This window comes from Dipodomys merriami, unplaced genomic scaffold, assembly GCF_024711535.1.
Source record: "Dipodomys merriami isolate MVZ:Mamm:240054 unplaced genomic scaffold, mDipMer1.0.p SCAF_496, whole genome shotgun sequence".
Classification (NCBI taxonomy): Eukaryota; Metazoa; Chordata; class Mammalia; order Rodentia; family Heteromyidae; genus Dipodomys; species Dipodomys merriami.
The window spans coordinates 409,270-431,203 of NW_027206064.1; the positions used below are offsets into that span (position 1 = coordinate 409,270).

The 21,934-nt window shown below is 45.1% G+C and overlaps 2 protein-coding genes and 1 long non-coding RNA gene across 4 annotated transcripts in view; 1 reads left to right on the top strand and 2 right to left on the bottom strand.

Annotated features, from left to right (window-relative positions):
- The window catches only part of LOC138809373 (F-box/LRR-repeat protein 21), a 45,567-nt gene extending 40,150 nt beyond the window's left edge, over window positions 1-5,417 (bottom strand). The window contains exon 1 of the mRNA XM_069995885.1: window positions 5,125-5,417. The gene's annotated coding sequence lies outside the window, so the exon portion shown is untranslated. The remainder of the gene's footprint in view (window positions 1-5,124) is intronic.
- Window positions 5,418-16,134: 10,717 nt separating this feature from the next.
- LOC138809376 (interleukin-9-like) lies at window positions 16,135-19,338 on the top strand. Its single transcript, XM_069995888.1, has 5 exons — window positions 16,135-16,288; window positions 16,376-16,411; window positions 16,493-16,525; window positions 18,158-18,289; window positions 19,222-19,338. The coding sequence occupies exons 1-5, from the start codon at window positions 16,172-16,174 to the stop codon at window positions 19,336-19,338; spliced, it is 435 nt and encodes a 144-aa protein (XP_069851989.1). The 5' UTR covers window positions 16,135-16,171.
- On the bottom strand, window positions 16,135-21,859 carry LOC138809377 (uncharacterized). Of its 2 annotated transcripts, none has more exons than XR_011366824.1 (4): window positions 21,511-21,859; window positions 21,146-21,264; window positions 20,254-20,417; window positions 16,135-16,523 (listed from the first exon to the last, which is right to left on the bottom strand). It is a non-coding gene; the product is annotated as an uncharacterized lncRNA (long non-coding RNA). The 2 variants fall into 2 exon arrangements; XR_011366823.1 differs by having other exon boundaries at window positions 20,254-20,816.
- Between the last annotated feature and the right edge of the window lie 75 nt (window positions 21,860-21,934).

The window sequence follows — 21,934 nt, forward strand, 5'->3', positions numbered from 1 at the left end:
ACCCAGAGAAACTCTCATTATATTGACACGTTCTCTATAGAAAAGAGCTTCTGTTTTCAATCCAGGGGAGTTTTCAAATATTAAAAACTTGTAGGAATTAGATAGATAAAAACATACCTATGTCATCTTTAGCTAGAAGTGGCTATAGTGTACAAACACTTTATTGGCTCCTAAGAATAAACACTTCAGTTGTACATTAAATTATGTATCTAGAAATTTAACAAGTCAAAACACTGCTTATAGAAGACTCATAGCATCTCCAGTGTTTTCCAGAATTGTCTCTGGTTAGGGTTACAGACAGTCATCCAATCATGAAAGATAATTAATCTGAGCAAAAGATCCCTTTCATGAATTCAGATTTCTCAAAATTTGGGAATTCATTTGAGATCTATTTTCAAGTCATCTAAATTCAATTTTTAGATTGCTTTTTGGCATCATCCCCTATAAAGATGTTGAGAACGGCAATTATCATCTTTCTGAATTATGCAGAACAAACTCTTCCAAATCATTTTGAAATCAAATACTTTGAATTCGGAACTTTAGCGTAAAGCTTCTTTATAAAGTAGAAAAAAATCAGGGGAGGAATAGCAACACAGATTTCTGTGATTGAATGACATAATCGAATACTCTTTTAGCTTAATTTAGCTTGCTCTTGGGCCTAATCAGAGATATTGTTATAAATATAGATGAATAGAAACATATAAATGAATTACATATGATTTAATTGTATACTTACAAATTCATATAGATTTACTGTACTGTTATACAATCTAATCTATAATCTATTGTATTGTCTAATTAATCTATTACACAATTCTATAATATTTTAACATAAAATAATCAGAGCATGTAAACTAGTCCACTGTCAAACACTATGCACTTAAATTCTGTCCTCCACCTGCTCCAGCCAGTCTTCCTGGCAGTTCCTCTCTTCTCTCCCCAGCCTCTAGACCCTGCAGGGCCTTCCTCTAGCTCAGCTGCTCCTAAGGCCACCTCTCCCTCTCCTCACTGTGTGGCTGAGTCCTAGGTTCTCATCTTCAGTGCTGACTGCCTCCTTGACCTGTACTCTATTTGATTTCTTTTTTGGTCAGTTGTGGGACTTGAACTCTGGGCCTGGGCGCTGTCCCCTAGCTCTTCGGCTCAAGGCGAGTGCTCTACCGCTTGAGCCACAGTGCCACTTCCAGTTTTCTGGTGGTTCATTGGAGATAAAAGTCTTACCAGCTTTCCTGCCCAGGCTGGCTTTGAACTGTGATCCTCAGATCTCAGCCTCCTGAGTAGCTAGGGTGACAGGTGTGAGCCACCGGTACCCAGCTCATAGTATCTCACTACAGTAACCAGGGGAGGTTCACCACGTCAGTTTGCATCTCTCCTCTCCTCGGCCCCCTCTAAAAGCTAAGTCTCATCAGGATCTAGGACTTCTCCCCATCTGCCCATTTCTCTGGATTCATCTTTTACTGCCTCCTTCTTTTTTTCTTCCCTCCACTCCATGCTTTTTGTTTTTTGTCAGTCATGGGGTTTGAACTCTGGGCCTGGGCGCTGTCCCTCCACTCTTTAGCTAAGGTGAGCGAGCGCTCTACCACTTGAGCCACAGCACCGCTTCTGGCTTTTTCTGCTTATGTGGTGTTGAGGAATCGAACCCAGGGCCTCATGCATGTAAGACAAGCGCTCTACCACTGAGCCACCTTCCCAGCCCTCCATGTTGTTTATAATGTACTATGTGATTTTTTTTTTTTTTTTTTTTTTTTTTTAGTTTCCTTGATGTCTTCTTCCCCCTATGGTTTATCCCCTGTTGTCACAGTATTTGATTTGGGTACCCTGCTATTGTATATATGTTTATTGGAATTAGGGAAGAGAAGGGGAACAACACAATGGTGAGTCAAAGGACCAGGGAGGGAACCAGTGTGGCAGCGATATTCACAAGACAACATGTTGGAAATGATCTGTACAACTTGGGGGTGGGGTGGGGGGAAGGGAAAGTAGGAGGAAAACGAGGGAAGGGGGTAACAAGTCTGACAAGAAGCGTACTTATTACCTTACTTATGTAACTGGAACCCCTCTGTACATCACCTGGACAATAGAATAAATACATAAATACATAAATAAATAGAGTCCTCCTAATTGGTCCTCAATTTTCCCCACTCTGCCCCCCAGACACATTTCTGCTTCTGCACTCACTTTCCCTCCTTTCTAGAAGGTTCTGTCTGTAACATCTATGATGCTTGTTCCTTCTCCCCCTTCAGGACTTGACTGAAATAGCATGTTTTGTTTCTTCTTAGCACTATCCATAATATAATACATGACTGACACAATTTTGCTTGACTGTCTCCCCCTCTAGAATTTTTTTTTTTGGTTGGTCGTGGGGCTTGAACTCGGGGCCTGGACGCTGTCCTTCAGCTCTTCAGCTCAAGGTGAGCGCTCTACCACTTGAGCCACAGCGCCACTTCTGGTTTTCTGAGTGGTTTATTAGAAATAAGAGTTTTATGGACTTTCCTGCCCAGGCTGGCTTTGAACCACTATCCTCAGATCTCAGCCTCCTAAGTAGCTAAGATGACAGGCGTGAGCCACCGGCGCCGGCTTCTAGAATTTTTATCTTTGTTCCTTGCTGTGTTCTCACTTCTTGGAGTAGGGCTTGGTATACAGCAAGCACGTAATGCGTAAAATCAGAGGAAATGAGGAAATGAAGGCCCTGAATTCTAAACAAAAAAATTGTTTCTGTTGTCAGAGATAAGAAGATAGATAGGCAGACAGACAGACAGCAAATACATACATCAGTGATAGACAGGTTGGTATGACCAGTCACTACCATTTCTCTCCTTCTTAGGAAAAGTAGCACAAGAACGAATATACAGTTATAGATAGGATACCTCCCTGGTAGGCTAAAGACAGGTTATAATCATTAAACACTTTATATTTCTCATAAATGAAGAGCTAAATAATGCCTTTCATTTGAACATCTTCAACTATGCTATCAACGGTACCGTAATTACACGCAGTTATACCTCACTATTAGACATCAAATAGCAGGGGAAATCTTAAGGGATTCAAGATCTGCCGCCTGCTGACATGTTTACATGAGAGAAGAAAAATGCAAGATAAGGCCAAGTGGCAGTTTGACATTTACATGAAGTCTTGCAAAGTCTATTGCTGCATTCGTTATTAGCATACGAAAGAGTGGAGTGATGCGTAGACTATCAACAGCAGCCCTGGCAATGTAGCAGGCTGGGCTGCTGTGTTCGCTAAGTTCACTTGAGTTTTCCTTTTGGTCTCTGTGGGTCTGCCGTGGTTGAACAGACAGGGTGGGGGCGGGGTGGGTGGGGGGGGAGACCAAGAAGGAAATGGGGCTCACTCTTGGTGGTTAACCAAGAGTACTTCCCTGGGGTTCAAAGTACAGATAACACGTGTGCCCTGTGCTGACCTCACCTGGGGTCAAGACAGGTCTTTTTCAGATAAGGAGCCCTTAGGAACTCTCCAGATGTTTACAGTGTGGCTTCGGGCCCTTGTGTCCTAATGGGGCACCTCTTCGACACCTAAGCCCCCTCTGAGACACACAGAACCCTTCTTCTTCTTTTCCTCAAAAGTAGCACACGGGAAAGCTCTCTGGTCACAGCTCACACACTCGCCTCTTCCAGGAATCTTAATCCTTCTTGGAGAAATTCAAACCAGAAGCCCAACAAATAAAGGGCCAGCCGCCAGTAGCTCACCCCTATAACCCTAACTACTTAGGAGGCTGAGACCTGGAGGGACTGATGGCAATTGAAAGCTAGCCAGGGCCAGATACAGTTGTAAAACTCTACCTCCGATTAGCCAGCAAAAGGCAGGGCTGGAGGGGTGGCTCAGGTGGTCGAGCTCCAGCCTTGAATGAGAAAGTTGAGCGACAGTGTGAGGTCTTTGGTTCAAGACCCCCTAATGACAAAAATAGAAATTTTAAAAAAAACATAAAGACAGATGTCTTATAGTGAAATTTTAGAATTCAACAAACCAGATCTAGTCTTAGTGTTAGGGAACAGGACTTTGATGGTCAACAATCTAGAGGTAAAGTCTGGTAGGAACAGTTCCCCAAGCACATTTGGCATGAACCTATCTATTTTTTTTGTCAGTCATGGGTCTTGAACTCTGGGCCTGGGCGCTGTCCCTGAGCTCTTCAGCTCAAGGCGAGCACTCTACCACTTGAGCCACAGTGCCACTTCCAGTTTTCTGAGTGGTTTATTGGAGATAAGAGTCTCACTCTACCACTTGAGCCACAGTGCCACTTCCAGTTTTCTGAGTGGTTTATTGGAGATAAGAGTCTCACAGACTTTTCCTGCCCAGGCTGACTTTGAACTGTGATCCTCAGATCTCAGCCTCCTGAGTAGCTAGGATTACAGGCGTGAGCCACCAGCGCCTGGTAAACCTATCTAGTATTAGAACCTCTCCTGGACCAATTGTGCTGTAGTCTGAAAGAAAGGGCAACAGGTCTTCTTTCTTGAATCCTGTTCACAGACTGCTGGAGGGCCTTTCAAATGATTGGATCTATTCTTCTTGTTTTATAGGTAAGGGAACTAAAGTTCTGAAGAACTCATAACTTGAGGGTAAGCTTGGAAATGACCAGAATACAAAGACCCTGAGGTTCAGTATGGGACATTCTGCACTTCTCTTGAATCTGAAGCAGCAACTGAGCTGACCAGGCAGGCAGGAAGCTCTAAAAATGGCTTCAGAATACCAATCATATAAAGAAGTTGTTTTTTGTTTTTGTTTTTAAGGTGAGCACCATCACAGGCTCCAAAGCATAAATCAGTACAAGCTACATGACCAAGAAAAACTGGTGGTATGCGGGCTGGGAAGGTGGCTCAGTGGTAGAGTGCTTGCCTAGCATGCATGAAGCCCTGGGTTCAATTCCTCAGTACCCCAAACACAGAAAAAAGCCAGAAATGGCGCTGTGGCTCAAGTGATAGAGCGCTAGCCTTGAGCAAAAGAGGCTCAGCAACAGTGCCTAGGACCAGCAAAACAAAAGCAAAAAGAGATTGTTGGTGTGGAAAGAACCCTGGATGGAAAGAGGTAGGTGTAAGTGTCAGGCCAGACAGGGTTAACGACACAATCATTTCACTTTGTATGGGGCCTTAGTCTCGTTTGGAAATAGAAACTTACCTGGAAAGTTCAAAAATCACTGTTCCTGTAGGACAGAGCAGAGAGATGAGCAGAGGATATGGGTCATGATTTTGTCTTAAAATGAGATATCTGCTTCTGTCTCCATCTATCAACGATACAAAGGTGGTCCACAAAAAGCAACTTGGGCTCTAACTCTAACTCCATCCTTACTTTTGCTAGTGTCTGAAAACAATACCTGAGCTACTTTTAGCACTGTGATGTAAAGAATCATCTTCTGATCATTCAAATGTTGGAAGCAAATCTGGATTTGAATCAAGTCTACTGATCTCCCTTCCAAAAAAATGGAAATGTGGTACTTTAAATGTTGCCCTCATGAATCACTCTAACCCTTCGGAATGATGGTTTGGATCTTTGTACATCCCAAACTCCATGACCACAAAATCCATTCATCTAAGCGAAGATGGAGGAGCATTTATTCAGGATCTAAGAAGGGAAAAAAGAGTTTAGGCCAACTGGTTTGCTTCTAAATAGGCCCAAAGAAAAGATTCGATCATGTCGGCAGGAAAGACAAAAACCATGAACTTGACACTATTTGTTTTCCCAAATAGAAGGCCTACTATGTTCTACAACTCTTCATACACATGCCCATAAGCTCCCACTGAGCTTCCTCCACTGATAAAACTCAACAGATGGCTAAAGGAAGAAGATGAAAGACAGGAAGGCAAAAAGGGAAGGGGAGAAAGAAGGAAAAATAGTGCCTTTCCTACTGTTTTGCAGAGTTTCTATTTACTAACCAGACTCTCAGAGTGCCATAGAAGGATGCCCTGAAACCTAGCACACTGTGTGTGTGTGTGTGTGTACGACTCCTTCTCCTAAGCTGAACAGAAGAAACTGTGAGAAAAGAAGCCTCAAAGCAGAACCTCAGACCTCAAGGCTGCCTTACCAGAGCTGAAGGTCGGGAGTAAATGAGGTAACAGAAGATGATGACACTCGATAGAAGCCTTCTGTAGCATTTCTGTGAACTGCCAGTAGCAGGGCTCTGTCATGGCCATGCAGAGTCATTTGTGGAAGGCTGAAGGCTGGAGGAAATGGTGTGTTTTGGGATTTAGTAACACAATGAGTGATGTTTTAGTAACCTTGAACACATGCTGATGAAGAGATCGCAAGGTGATTCTCACTACTGTTTCATATAAGCTATATCATTCTTCATGATCAGATTTTTTTTTTTGTCAACCACAAACAGGATGCAGATAAATGGTGGAAAGGAAAAGGAAGAGGTTTCAGAGTCAGAACAAAAGATGGTCATTGAAAGATTCTCTTTTACATGGCTTTGTAAAAGTAGTCAGCCACTTAATAACGTGCTATTATTTTTTCTGGTGGGCAACATCTCAAGAGATTCTTTGCTATTCTAATCGCACGACTGAAGGTTGTATTGTACCATGCTCTATTTATCTAGATGTAGACATTATAACAATGGAAAAGGGAAATGATTCCACCAAATTAGCAAAACGGAATATACTATATAAACTGGACCAAATTAAGGCCTTCTTGGGATAGTCATTAACAGACTTTTTTCCTTTTTTGGACAGGGTTGTGGGACTTGAACTCTGGGCCTGGGCGCTGTCCCTCAGCTCTTCAGCTCAAGGCGAGCACTCTACCACTTGAGCCACAGCGCCACTTCAGGTTTTCTGAGTGGTTTATTGGAGATTAGAGTCTCACGGACTTTCCTGCCTGGGCTGGCTTTGAACCGCGATCCTCAGATCTCAGCCTCCTGAGTAGCTAAGATTACAAGCATGAGCCACCGGTGGTGCTCGGCTTATTAACAGACTTTTATAGAACATTCCATCTCCAGTAAGCAAACCACACAGTCTGCTAAATGTAACTCACATTCTCCCTTAAAGACTCTATAGTGCTCAACAAACCAGCCTCAATAAATTTAGAAAGAATAAACTTTAAAAAAAAATACTTCCCTTTGGTTAAAAAATATTTTGTGTAATTCATACTAATTTTTGACTGTGGGCTTTCCAGATAATTTCTTTAAGAGTTTTGTCTTCCAAGCATAATATAGGATTATAACTACTTTTGAACTTTTGAATAATTTATAACACTTAAGTATAAAATACGTTAAGACTCACTGATGGCTTTGACCTCTGCCTGCCATATTATTTAGTACTGAATGTTTTATAACATGAATGCATGGTTGGCTCTCAGCCAATTCTTTTATTGGTTCCCTGGGTTTATTCTTGCGTGTGTCTTCTCTAGGTCCACGTCCTTCTCTCTTGGAGAAATTGTAAAGACTCAGCTTTGCTAGTTAACAACTTGCAGTCTCTCTCTCTGAAACGTAATTTCAACCACTGATTCTTTAATTCAGCTGTTCATTCAGTAATTACGCACCATTCACTGTTCAAGCCTGAAAAATAGTGGCAGACCAGATGGAAATGTTCCCCGAGTTTTCAAATTTTGTATTACTGTGGGAGAGAAGGTATAAAAAAAAAAGTGTATTCCCAGAAAAACAATGATTGTTAATGGCTGATAAATGCCATTAAGAAAACAAAACATGGGCAAAGAATGTGGCTTAGACTTCTTTCTTCCCCTGCACTCCATGAACTTACAAGGTCCATATTCACCTGCCCTGCAGGTGATCCTGTGAAGCTGGCTGCCTGTGTGGCTGGTGGAGATATTTCAGTGCCTTGACTGACGCAGCCCCATGTTGGTGGGTCCTGTATCCCCCTCTGGGTATGCTGTATTCTCCCAGCCCAGTGGGCTTCATTATCCCCCATAGATAATGTCCACCAGGTGTCCCCCACTAGATGATGTTCCTCTGGTACTATGGGAATTGCAGAATCGTCATCTCACCTCAAGGGAACTTTAGAGAGTTATAAGCACCCTCCAATCTCTACCTGACCAACCTGGACCATTCATGGTGCTCTGCTACATTCCCTCATTTCTTCTCCCCTATCAAGGTCAGCAGCCTAAAGGCCAACTGCAGGATCATCTCTTTGCAGGGGCCCAAAAGTCAATCAGGAAAAAAACTAACAAACCAAAAAACCCTCTCCATTCAGCATTATCCTCCAGAGCTATAACACATCTGCCCTGGCTCGATAGGGTTCAATGAGGGGAATTAAGCACCCATCTGCCCTCCCTGTCCTACTTGCTCTCCCCATAATGCCTTGGTTCTAGGAGAGGTACACATCCAACTTCTGAACATCTTCTTCTGCCCTGGTGAAGCTAGCCACACAGCTCAGTCATCACCTAAGAAGATTATCCTATCTTTATATATTTGAGTCCTGCACACATTGAATCAAAACCCCTTTCCATTCTGGCTGCTACAAGGATAATCTGATTTTTGGTAAAGGAAAGAAAATACGTTCATGTTGAAATACGCTCTACTTGAACACGAGTTTGTAATTCAGCAGAGCTGTTGGAGCTGGAGAGAACTCTCAAAGGACATTCACTCGTGTGGTGGTGGAGAGCTAAGACTGAATAAAGACATCTAAGCCATGACAGAAAAGCTGTAGGCTCAGTACAAAGCCCTGCCTCAACCCCATATGTAAGGACTGGAAAACACAAAGCAGCTTCAAAGACCATTGGGAGAAAGTCGTTCAGGAGACTGGAAGAAAGTTAATAATATGTAGGGATACCAAGGCCAGGAAACAAACAGATTTTTGGGGTGGGGGTGGGAGAGACAGGGACATTCAGCTGAAGCAAACATGGCTAGACTCTGTAGAAGGAAACTGGAGATGAGTTTCCCAAAGCATACGTGAATGAGTCACTGACCTCAGGAGACCACTGGCAACAAAACTTCATAACATGATGTCACCATTTTAAGACCATGCTCCACTCGGCAAATGCTCCTTGAGCCAAATGGAAACCCTATCAGATGAACCGTGGTGATGATCGTTGGCCAGCAGGGGTCCCCACTGTCACCGAGGTTTGGAGGATTCCGCAGGAGCCCCCAGTCTGCCTCATAGCAAGCACCATGACGAGCAGGGTGATCGAGTCCTGTGCTTTGCTTTATCTCATTCTGAAGTCAGCTTGGAAGATGTTTCCATCTTTATTAATTCAGGCAGACATCAGGGTGACGCCTTTGCTAAGTCTTATTCTTGGTATCCGAGGAATACTCTAGTGGTACCAGAGACAATAGCTTCTTTTTCACCCAAGGGAGAAATGAAAGAAATCACTGGGCTGAGCCAGCTGCCCTTCTCCTGCTGCCTCTGCCTCCCTTGGCTCCGAGAAACTGAGTAGACATACACGAGCTATAGGAGAGTTCATCAAGGCAATTTATATCTGTGTAAAAGGGCACTGTGCCATTACCTCCACAGAGCTAGTGGGTACAACCTTGTGGGCTTAGAAGCAGATCTTCCCCTAAAGAGCTACTAAACCCCTTTGCAACCATGCCCCCTCTGTTGCTACCTTCATCCTCACCAGCCCTTCTGAGAGAACCCGGGTGAGCCAGGCCCAATTCCTGACAAACCATGTGGTACTACAAATGAACCAAGATATTGTCATTTTAAGATAGAACTAGGCTGTAATTCATTGCACAACGGTAAATCATTAATGCATTAGCCTTGTCATTTGGTGACGTTTCAATCTGACTGGCAGGGGTAGGAGAAGAGTAAGAGGGATGACCAATTACCAAACCATGAGCCATCTCTGTCATCTTTCCATGGAATCAGAGCAGGAGCAGGTTACAAGGAAGTGATGTACCGAGAGACAAAATTCCACTTCAAAGACCTAACACCGATGCTGGAGGCTGAGTAGATACATGCCTGGGTCTACAAAGAACGGGGCTGTCTTCCGGATAGAGAAGGACTCTGTGAGGTCAGCCAGAGGCAAGATGTCTCCTAGAGACAGGTGCCGTGGGCTGGGAAGGTGGCTTAGTGGTAGAGTGCTTGTCTAGCATGCATGAAGTCCTGGGTTCAATTCTTCAGTACAACATACACAGAAATAGCCAGAAGTGGTGCTGTGGCTCAAGTGGTAGAGTGCTAGCCGCTAGCCTTGGGCACAGAGAGGCTCAGAGACAGAGCCCAGGGCCTGAGTTTAAGCCCTGGCGGAGGAGGAGGAGGAGGAGGAGGAAGAGAAGGAAGAGACAAGTGCTGTACTAATTCCAGCTCCTAAGAGGAAAAATCAAAGTGCCACCGAGAACTGCTTATAGCACCATCTCTGTTCTAAAACGACTGGGTCTCTAAGCTGCTAGATAACAAGTACACACGTACATTTGTTTTCTATTTTTGTCAAGGGCTAAAAGGAATAACACTGACTTACACAGTCTCAGTTGAAAACCTTCTCAGCTACTAATGCTGATTATCTTCTGAACAACTGTCCATTTGCATCAGTGAAGCAAAAAATTACCAGATATGTAAAAATACTCAGCAGTTTAAATGGAGCATTTAGAGCAAATGACCCTCATCAGAGAGCCACTTAATAGAGAGCTTTCCCACCATCTCTGTTTCCTGTGTTAACTATAATTCTTGCTCTTACATTGCACTGATAGCAGGTTGTTATGGAAAGGAAAGGATAGTTGAACAATTCCAGAAGATAAAGATATGATCACACCATGAAAACACTCTCAGTGGAACACAAGTATGGAGGAGTCCACTTACCTACCATCTTGATTTGTACTTTTCATTTCCCTCAAGTGTTCTTTTCCCAGACACAAGCCTGGCTCACTTGCTTTTGAATAAAGGATTCTGAATAAATGGCAGCTTCTACGTAAGAGGAAAGTAAGCGAGAGAGAGAGAGAGAGAGAGAGAGAGAGAGAGAGAGAGAGAGAGAGAGAGAGAGAGAGAGAGAGGAAGAGAGAGATGGAGGGAAGGAGAGAAAAGAAAAGAAAAAAAGACAAAAAAGAAAGCTGGGCACTGGTGACTCAAGCCTGTCATCCTAGCTACTCAAGAGGCTGAGATCTGAGGATTATGGTTTAAAGACAGCCCAGCCCGGGCAGGAATGTTGATGAGACTCTTATTTCCAATTAACTTTCCCTAAACCAGAAATGGAGCTGTGGCTCAAGGTGGTAGAGTGCTAGCCTTGAGCACCAAAGCTCAGAGATAGCACGCAGGCCCTAAGTTCCAGCCCCACAATCGACAAAAAGAAAAAAAGAAAAGAAAAGAAGAGAGATGGCAGAAAGCCTCCTTCTCCATCATAAAAAACTAAAAATTAAAAAGCCCCACATAGACAGGGCCAAAGGGCACACAGAGTCCATTTGTCAAACAAGATCAATAAAGCAGCCTTGAACTGTGACATGAAGTAATAATGATGCATGATTCTATACTGATATAAGTATCAAAGGGATGCATGGGAGGAAACAAATATTCCATGCATAAGAATTACAATGAATTTGACAGAAGTACTCAGTCCTACTTGAGGTGGACATATCTCTCTAAATACCTAAATACAGCTGTTACAAAATGATGGGATTTTTCCCCAAAAGAGCACAGTATAGAAAAGAGGGGGAAAATATTTATCTTAGAGTAGAGAAATCTATCAAAAACTGCCTCAGGCTTAGGATCAAGGTAATATCAAAGGTGATAAAATCCTGTTGACAATATGTAATTCGGATAGGATGTGAATAAAATACACTTGATTCTGGTGGTCTTCTTCCTCAAACCCATATGGCCAATATAACCAGATGAAAAACACAATAGGCAAATCCCACCTGAAGAGCATCCATACAAGGCTTGAGAAGTATCACCTAAAACCAGCAACATCATCAAACCCGGGAATGTCCGGGAGATGACCGCTTCTGAGAAGCATTCAATGAGAGACAGTGGCTAAATGTAATGCGACACCCTGGATGGAATCCAAAACAGGAAAAGGACATTGGGTAAGGTATATACCTCCACAACTAATAATACACTAATGGCTCACTAATGGCAGCAAATGCACCCTTATTAATATATGATACTAATGCCAGAGGCAACTAGAGGTAGGTATATGGTAGTGAGAACTATCTATATCATCTTCACAGGTTTTTTTTTGGTCTTGTTTGGGGGGCGGGGAATATAGAATTCTGCTTAGGAGAGATCTGAGAAGGAAAAAGTCCAGGATGCCTGTTGAAAATCCACCCTCCTCTGGAGAGAAGTATATCAAGAAGGTCTTACTTACCCCATCATATGTGGCTAAGAAATGCTGATCTAGAAGTGACTATTTGATTAATGCTCAAGGCCCATCCTGAGTGGTTATCTCTGGATCTAAAGTTTAAAAAAAAATGCAGGCTGGGTTTTACTTAGAAATTTAGTAGTTTAAAAAAAAATTTGGGCATTTTCGGCTGTAGCTTCCTAGAACTAATAACCATTCAGATATATTCCTATAGAAATCGTCCATGACACATGAGCTTTTTTTTTTTTTAAAATCACAAAACAATTGTGTCAGACTTTATCTCTGGCCCCAAATAAATGGTCGCTTAGGATCTTTTGTCATTTATTGTGAAATGCATTATCTCTTTTGAATCTTGGCTTTCTTAATATGTCATGTCGGTGAGTAATTTCTAAGCGGGGTGGATTTCTCTGGGAGCTCATTTGCATGCGGGCCTTCTGATACTGAGAAAATCCTAGAAGCTAAAAACCTCACCAGTTGTAGACTGCTTAGATAGAAATCTGCTGGTTTCATGGTGTTTTGAACTACAGAGCCACTGGTTTTTATTTTGCTCCTTTTCCTGACTTGAATGGGTGGGGAAGAGGGAAAGAATTATGAAGAAAACCCTCCCCCTGGCTCCTAGCGGGAGTTCTGGGGCTCATACTGGCTTTCCTGGGGAGATAGAGAAGGAGAGACTTAACTGTGCCTCAAGTCGGCCCAGAATGAGAATGGGAGGTTCTCGTTGGGTCCACTGTGAGTTCATTCTTCAAAGGCTGTTCCTGCCTGCGATCTTCCAGCGTAGTCCGCTTTTTGTGTGTTAATGATCTCCCTGGGTACCATGCTCCTGTCATTTCCTAAAGAGTACGAATCTGATCATGATTTGCAAAATTAAGTGTATGGGTTATTTATTCATTAAAAAAAACTATCTTGAAGTAGTTGTCTAAAAGAGTTACCAGCACTTGCTACCCTGGGAGTAAGGTAATGAACAGGAGAAGCTGTTTGGGATAGATTCCTGTGGAATCTAACTCCAGGCAAGGAAGAAGGCATACATATGTAGAAGAGCTTGGAATCACTGTTCCTGAACTACCGATCTCTTTGAAGAAAGCCATGTGTATTTGGACAGAAACGGTATCAAATCTGTTAATCCCTTTGGGAAGCATAGATATTTTCATACGAATTCTCCCAGCTTGTGAACATGAGCAATTCTTCTCTACTTACCTACCTTCTTCGATGTCTTCCATCAGTATTTTGTAATTTCCGTCTAAGAGGTCATTACCTCCTGACTGAGTTCTTTCTAGGCTGCTCCTTTTTTCTTTTGCGGTAGAGTCTCACTATGCTGTCCAGGCTGGTTTTGAATTCCAGCACCGATCCTTCTGTCTCAGCCTCCTGAGCAGCTGGGATGACGGGTGTACACTCCAGAACTCTTATTCCAAAGCATTTTATGTTATTCCTGTCACTGTTATGGATGGGATGGCTTGCTTTCATGATCTGTTTCTCTGCGGTCTCATTCCTAGTATATAAAAATGCCACCAATTTCCATATGTTGACCCTTGCCTCCTGAAATTTCACTGAATTTATTTAGCAACTCCAGTCAACTTCTGGTGAAGTCATCAATAAGAAAAGATCATTTTACTTTCTCCCTTCATATTTCTATGTCCTCCTTCCCTTTCCCTCCCTCCCTCCCTCTCTCTCTCCCTCCTTTCCTTCCTTCCTTCCTTCCTTCCTGTATGCCAATCCTGGGGCTTGAACTCAGGGTCTGACCACTGTCCCTTAGCTTTTTTCAGCCAAGGTTGGTGTTCTACCACCTGAGCCACAGCTCTCCTTCACCTTGATGGTGGCTAATTGGAGATGGGAAACTCATAGACTTTCCTGTCTAGGCTGGCTTTGAACTGTGAGCCTCAGATCTTAGCCTCTTGAGTAGCTAGGGTGACAGGTGTGAGCCACCAGTGCCCAGCGCCTTCTGTTTCTTTCTCTTGATATCATCTCATTCCAGGAAGAATTGCTATGGTCAAAAGTGTGGGGGGGGGGGAGAGGAGGAAGACAGCAAATGCTGGTTGGGATGTGGCGTGTTGGGAACTTGCACACTGCTTGTGCGAGCGGAAATCATCATGGCCGTTATGGAGAACAGTTTGGAGGTTGGTCACAAAACTAAAAACAGATGTGCACAAACAGATACTGCAGGGACGATCTGGAAATTTCACTTTGGGATATTATCTGAAGGACATAAAATCAGCATGCCAAAGACACACCTTCGTGTCCACATCGCTAGGATACAGAATTAACTTACCTGTCTAACAGCAGACAAGGAAAACATGGTATATGTGCACCTTAGAATGCTACTCTGCCAGAAGAAAGAATAAATCCTGGATGAAGCTAGGCATTCAAGGGAGTGGAAAAAGCCAGACTCAGAAGACAATAACAAAATATTCTCTCTTATAGGTAGAAGCTAAGAAAATTGGTCTCAAACCAGGCTCATACCTGTCATCCTAGCTTCTCAGGAGGCTAAGATCTGAGGATTGTGGTTCAAAGCAGCCCGGGCAGGAAAGTCCATGAGACTCTGATCTCCAATAAAACTACTCAAAAAAAGCTGAAAGCGGTACTGTGGCTCAAGTGGAAGAGTTCTCACCTTGAGCAAAAGAAGCTCAGAGACAACTCCCAGGCCCAGAGTTCAAGCCCCAGGACTGGCAAGAAAAAAAAATGTCACTCTCAAATAAGAAGAGAGTAGAAGAGTGATTATTAGAGGCTAAGAAGAATATGGGGAGGAAGGAGACAGGGAGTACGGGTAGGAAATACAAAACGCAGAAGAATGATGTCTAATTTCTATATCACATGGAAATACTGCAGCTGGTAACAACATACAGTGTATATTTTTTACAGATGAATAGAAGAGAGGCAACAGAGTTTAAGAGCTATACTCAAGAACCAGACTTAAATACAGACTCTATGGCCTCCAGTGGCTCAACTTTGGGAAAATGATTTGCTTCTCCGTGCCTCAGTTTCTCCAGCTATAAAACACTGACAATGATGATCCTACATAGAGGTCCTCAATGAGCTTACTTCCTGATTTAAAGTAACAGAGTCACACCAAAGCACCCAGAAGCCAAAAGGGAGACTGCATTTGAAGAGTTAGAAAGGGAAGGTGCCAAATATGTACTGATTTCACTTGGTGGTACTACTCGGTTGATATAAAGCGCACGAACGGTGAGTGGCATGTAGTAAGTGCTCAATAAACAAGAGGCACACGCCCGTTATAAGCGCCGAGCCTCCACTTGTGTTATACAATGCTCCCTCTGGAAGGCCTCTAGAAAGGCGGGGAAGCTTGGAGGAGGTTATAATCCACACCTGTGTGGCCTTCTGACGCTTGTATTCCACCCAGGTGGAGGGGTTTGTTCCTGGGCACAAGAGACAATTACAGATGCCTTCACTCAGCACTAAGACTGCAAGCACTTAAGGAAAACCCCCATCAGGCAAAGAAAAAGTGTCCTGTGCTGTCCAGTCACTGGACCGTCCTGCTCTGTCTCGACCCCCCCCTTTCCCCCATCCCTAGGCTGTACCCTCTTCCCCCCCATGCATTACAGCACCCAGGACTGGTGAATCAGTCAACACAAGGGAAAACACAGATCTGGGCTTTTTCATAGAAAAGCATGCTGACTTTCACAACCAGAATCCCTGCTTTTAGTTGTTTTTTTTTTTTTTTTAATTATGTGGGGTTTTTTTAATCTTTAATTTTTCTTCAGCATCTCACAACTCAACTTTTGCATCTTTTCTGGGGAATGTTATTTCCTGGCACCACACAGCTTCAGTCAAGTGACTCAGTATGATTTGGGTGTGCGTGTGTGTTTAATTTTTCATATCAAGTGGCCCCAACTTACAGGGAAAAAGTGGGCCAGGGTATCAGTTTGATAATGGGGTTTCCCACCCCCCCCCGCCCCCCGACCCACCCTGTTTGAAGGAGCTTTAAATATAACTAGACTGGAAGGTGTCTGCAGGTCTTAGTTCCAGTGTCCTGTCGAAGATGCTTCTGGCTGTGGTCCTAACCTCTACCCTGCTCTCCCTCTGCTCCACAGAGGCCCAAAGATGCTCTTCCTCGATAGCAATCTTCAATGCTGATTTCCTGATCGAGAAGCTGCAGGTAGGCTCGGGGGCTGTAGGGAAATAGATCCGGGAGGGGGGAATGAAATGTACCACTCACGGCGGCTTTTCGCCTGTCTACCTTTAGAAAGATCCGTCCTCCATCTGCAGCTGCAGCGCCAACGTGAGTAAACGTTGGGCGACATCCTAGCCGGGTCTGGGGGTTTGCAGCTAGAGTGTTCACACTGAGATTTGTCTCTTGCAGGTGACCAGTTGTTTGTGTCTGCCCATCCCTCCTGTAAGTAAGAAAAAGAAAACTATAAACGGCTCTATTCCATATTTTACATTAGGGATTGTGACTCTACTGCAATTGTTACAGATCACTATTGTCCCTGTAAAACCTGGCTCTGGAAGTTTTCTACTAGGTAGACATTTCTCAGCAGTGAGCATTAGAATCCTTGAAGACTCTGAGGGCTTTTTAGTATCTTTAATATTTATATATTATATAGCATATATTTAATATATGGGTATCTTTTACAATGAATGGCCACACATATGATGAAATACAACTAGAATTAATATAGTAAATGCCTTCTAAGGAATATAGTAAATGATATGATATTGCTTTCTAATGCATATGTAGAAAAATTGGATGAAGTAATATAAATAAAATAGTAACTCTGTCTTTGATGTGTCAAACCTCCCTTCCCTTCCTTCCTTCCTTCCTTCCTTCCTTCCTTCTTTCCTTCCTTCCTTTCTTCCTCCCTTCCCTCCTTCCTTTCTTCTCGCCCTCCCTCCCTCCTCCTCTTATTCCCATCAGCGTCCTTAAGATGATTTTTTTGTTTTTGGCCAGTGGTGGGGCTTGAACTCTGGGCCTGGGCACTGTCCCTCAGCTCTTCAGCTCAAGGCTAGCGCTCTACCACTTGAGCCACAGCGCCACTTCTGGTTTTCTGGTGGTTCGTGGGAGATCAGAGTCTCACAGACTTTCCTGCCCAGGCTGGCTTTGAACCACGATCCTCAGATCTCAGCCTCCTGAGTAGCTAGGATGACAGGCGTGAGCCACCGGCCTCTGGCTCTTAAGATGATTTTCTTACGGCTGCTGCAGAGGACAGAGAGCCCTTGTGGTTGTGTTGGGGGAGGGGAGGGAGAAGGAAGGGACTCTGGGAGAGAAGAGCCCTCGCTCTGGCAGGGATGGTCCAATCTGACTCCTAACTCCTCTCAGCCAGAGCTAAACGCCCCCCAGTGGATGTCCGCTGTCATACCATCCTCAGTTAGATGAGAAGCGGAGAGGAGGGGATCCTGCATAGACAGCCCGTCCTAGCCTGGCCCAGGCCCCCTCCACTGCAGCTACACTGGCACACCTGCCACAACCCAAGTGCGCACCCTAGTGGCTGGTGCCCAGAGCTTCTCCCTTTCTCTAAACTTTCAAACTCACTGCGACTAGATTTTGGAGTAGGGGCACCATTGGAAAAGAGATAAGGGATGTCAATTTGCCAGGGTTCTCAGGTTTCTTGGATGGGATGCATTGGAAATCTCCAGAAATGAAAAGTGACCTCACTCTTGAAATCCTTGAAAGCTCATTTCCTAGATTGGCAAGGGACCTATCAAAAAATAGCGCAAGGGGCTGGGAAGGTGGCTCAGGGGTAGAGCGCTCATCTAACGTGCATGAAGCCCTGGGTTTGATTCCTCAGTACCACATACATAGAAAAAGCCAGAAGTGGCGCTGTGGCTCAAGGGGTAGAGCGCTAGCCTTGAGTTAAAGAAGCTCAGGGACAGTGCCTAGGCCCTGAGTTCAAGCCCCAGGACTGGCAAACAAATAAATAGTGCAAGGTCATTTGGGTCCAAAGTAAAGGCCATTCTCTCTCGTGATCCCTGCTGAAAGCTATCCTGAGAGTGTTTCCTTTTTACATAAATCTTTATTCTTTACCAGGACAACTGTCCAACACCCTGTCTCCGGGAGGGGCTGTCCCAGCTGATCAACGTCACCCAGAAAACAGATAGAAAACAGATTTTCTATCGAGTGAGAAAGGTAGTTGAAGTTCTAAAGTACAACAAGTGTCCGGTGAGTTTATATGAGTTTATACGTCATGGTGAGGGTTTTATGTGGCTGTTAAACAATAGAATCAAAACGGAATCCACCAGATATTCCATTGCTCCCCGTAGTTTAAAAAATAATGCTGACACAGATGAGGCCACGTTCTTCTCTCTGTTTATTGGCGAATGAAAGAATCTGTCCTGATTGTCAAGAGAAGGTGTAATCAAGAAAATCAGGCCCGTGCCTCATACAATACCCAATTATCCTAAAGATTCAATTTGCTATCAAGATGGATATGCTGGCCTATATGCTAAAGCAGATTTCTTTTTTGTTTTGATTGGTTGAAAAAGGTGTTTGTTTGTTTGTTTTTAAGGACATGCACCCACATCGGAGTGGACATTCCCATGCGATGTGGGGTGGGGGCTGGGCATCTCTTAAGTCCCTGTCATGAGCATCTGTAGGAAAGTGCAGAAGGCAGGAAGCCCAGCACTTGGCCACTGAGCTACACTGGAGGACGTATGGTTCTAAATGCTCTCCTTGTGTGAGGAGGAGGAGGAAAGGGAAGCCCTCGAATTTACCTGATGCAGTCTACGTGATAAGTGGCAAAGCGGAGATTGAACTTGGATCTGGTGACTCCCAGGTTCACTGTGATAATGAAATGACCTTGAAAGGACCAGTCAAAAGAATCATGAGGCATTGTAGCCCTCGAGGTGGCCTCTAATTGGGTACAAGGAGGGTCTTAGGGCCACCTGAATGGTGCCCATGTGTGTACGTCAACCATGTCAGCCACTTAGATTCTATCAAGTGCCCACCAGCCCCGGCCTCTCATTGATTTACTGTGGGTCTCAGGACTGGAACCCCCAGGTTCTAGGCGGGGGGGGGGGGGTCCCCAAGCCTCTTGCTCCCACAAGGCTTTTTGCCAATTTTGGCCCAACGTTTTTTTCTTTTTATCTCTACAGTCATTTTCCTGTGAACAGCCGTGCAACCAAACCATGGCTGGTAACACCATGACATTTCTGAGGACACTCCGGGAAACCTTCCAGAAAGCCACGGGAGCCATGGGAGGCCAAATGTGAAGAAATAATGCTATTTATCCTATTTATTGAATTTTAAAGGCCTTCTCTTTAAGTTGTTGTGAATTAAAAAAACAAAACAAAACAATGAAGCGAGCAAGCTCTTCTAAATCAAAATCTCTTGTGACTATTGGTTTGAAATTTTTATGTCTTGACTTTGGAATAAATACATGGGAGGGGGGAAAAGAAAAGAACATAAGCTTATTCCTATTTATTCCTTGCTGAGCAGAATAAAGGCAGCTAGAAACTTTAACAAGGGACAAAAATAGATCAAAGACTCCATTATTTAAAACAAACAAGCCAGGCATCAGTGGCTCACGCCTGTCATCCTAGCTACTCAGGAGGCTGAGATCTGAGAATCATGGTTCAAAGCCAGCCTAGGCAGGAAAGTTGGTGAGACTCTGATCTCCCATGAACCACCAGAAAACCAGAAGTGGCGCTGTGGCTCAAGTGGTAGAGTGCTCACCTTGAGCTGAAGAGCTGAGGGACAGCGCCCAGACCCAGAGCTCAAGCCCCACGACCAACACACACACATACACACACACACACACTCTTGCCTGGGGTCACCCTGGCTGGGCAGTAGGCACAGTTAGGAAGGCTCACTAGGGGGCAAAGTCTGAAGTCCAGCCATGAGGAGAGGCACAGGGCACTGTGGACACAGTAGGCAAGAGCATGGAGTTCAGTGCTGAGCTGGAGAACTGGCATCCAGCAGGCCCTTTGCCTAGGATCCCGAAGCCCGAGAAACCCTGGGATCCACGCTGTCCAGTCACCAGCAAGCTCTTCACTGAGCGCCTCTCCTATGTCAGCACGGGCCTGGCTGGTGTTTCCACCACAGCAGGCCTCCATCCTGGCCTTGGTTCCACTGTGCGCCCTGTGTGGGCTCCCCACCCCCACCTCTTTGCTTCCAGGGCAGATTACCTGTGTGGTTCTGCGGTGTGTTCCAAGTGCCCGCTTGGGGCTGGCGTGGGGCAGGTGCTCGGTGAGCCTGGACCACCCGGATGGAAGGCCTACGAGGTGTGGGCATGCGATGGAGATGCTCAACGGGGTCCAGATATTGGTATCTACATGGGGCCTGGCTACGCCTGGAAGAGAAACGGCCAGAGCACACCGCAGCTGCCTTCCCCATACCGGGAGGGAAGCTGCCAACCTCCTCTTTGGCCTTCCCAGCCCTGTGGTGGGCAGGTGGAGGCAGGGTCAAGGCAGGAGGTAAAGGAGTCTGGCCGTGGAATGACCCTCACCCCAACATCTGGGGCTTTATTTTGTTGGTCATGGGACTTGAACTCTGGGCCTGGGCGCTGTCCCTCAGCTCTTCAGCTCAAGGCTGAGCCACAGCGCCACTTCCAGTTTTCTAGTGGATTATTGAAGATACGATTCTCACGGACTTTCCTTGCCTGGGCTGGCTTTGAACTGTGATCCTCAGATCTCAGCCTCCTGAGTAGTTGGGATGACAGGCGTGAGCCACCGGCGCCGGCCATCTGTGGCTTTAAAGGCATGGAATGAATAGCAGAGGCCTTGTTTATTATTTACTTCGTTCATTTTTGCATAGCTGGGGATGGAACCCAGGGCCTTGTTCCTAACGAGACAGGTGCTCCACCAGTGAGCTACCTCCCCAGCCCCAGAAACCAGAGGCTTCTCAAAGGATGACATCTTTTTGTAGCAAAACCTGCTTTGGAGATACCGAGATTCCAGTTGCTTTCCCTCCCGGGTACTCTAGCCTGTCCCTGGCTACTTCTCTGGCCAATGGTTTAGAAACCTCAGGGCCTCCAGAGACAGAGACCCTCAAAGGGCTTTGTCCTTCATTTGGACTCACCTGTCCTGCAGACAATCCTCGGCCCGCGTCGAGGTGCACGGACCAAGGGATGGAGTTGTGCAGCTCTTTCGGCGATGAGGTGAGCATCGATCTGTCCTCTCCTCGTCGCCATATCCACGCTGTCAAAACAGGGGTAACAGAGATGGGGACTTAGCCAAGGGGTCCAGGGAACTAAGTCTGAGGAAGGTCTTATTATCTGGGTGCAGAACTTAGGAGGGCCTGGAGAGGCAATCATACAGGGGTAGGTCTGGTGGGTGGTGTTGGGGTTTGAACTCCATGCCTAATGCTCGTGAAGAAGGTGCTCTACCACGAAGTCATGAGTCCAGCCCTTCCCCCCTTATTTTAGCACCCATCCAGGTGCTCACCCAGATAGACCAACGATGTGGCTGCTTCAGGCTTCCTGTCGAAGCTGGGAGAAGAGACGCGTTTTCAGTTAGTTCTGGAGACACGGATCAAAGAGCAACATGTTGGTTTTCTCAGTGAAGGGTCCTCTGCGGCCACCTGACATTTTTCTTTTGGGGGGAAGGCAGGGATTCAGAGGGTCACCCCATCAACCCACTACTGACCTGTCTGCTTCCCTCGTGACGGGGGGAGGGGGGGCAGGTTGGGCTGGGCTAGACGCAGCCCCTCCCATCCCCGTGGGAAGAAGGATTCGGGTTTCCACTCTCACGAGCAGATTCCAGAATCTCCCATCGTTTTTGGTTCCTGGGGACGTAAAAAGCTCTAGCAAATAAAGCGTTTCTATTCACCGGCATCAAGCACTTAATGTTTAAACATTGACAGTATATA

What these genes read in the sequence shown, in the direction of transcription:
- LOC138809376 (XM_069995888.1), top strand. Translation starts at nt 16,172, where the DNA reads ATGCTTCTGGCTGTGGTCCTAACCTCTACCCTGCTCTCCCTCTGCTCC. An exon ending in TCCTGATCGAGAAGCTGCAG is followed by an intron (nt 16,289 to 16,375) that starts GTAGGCTCGGGG and finishes GTCTACCTTTAG; the next exon opens with AAAGATCCGTCCTCCATCTG. An exon ending in TGTGTCTGCCCATCCCTCCT is followed by an intron (nt 16,526 to 18,157) that starts GTAAGTAAGAAA and finishes ATTCTTTACCAG; the next exon opens with GACAACTGTCCAACACCCTG.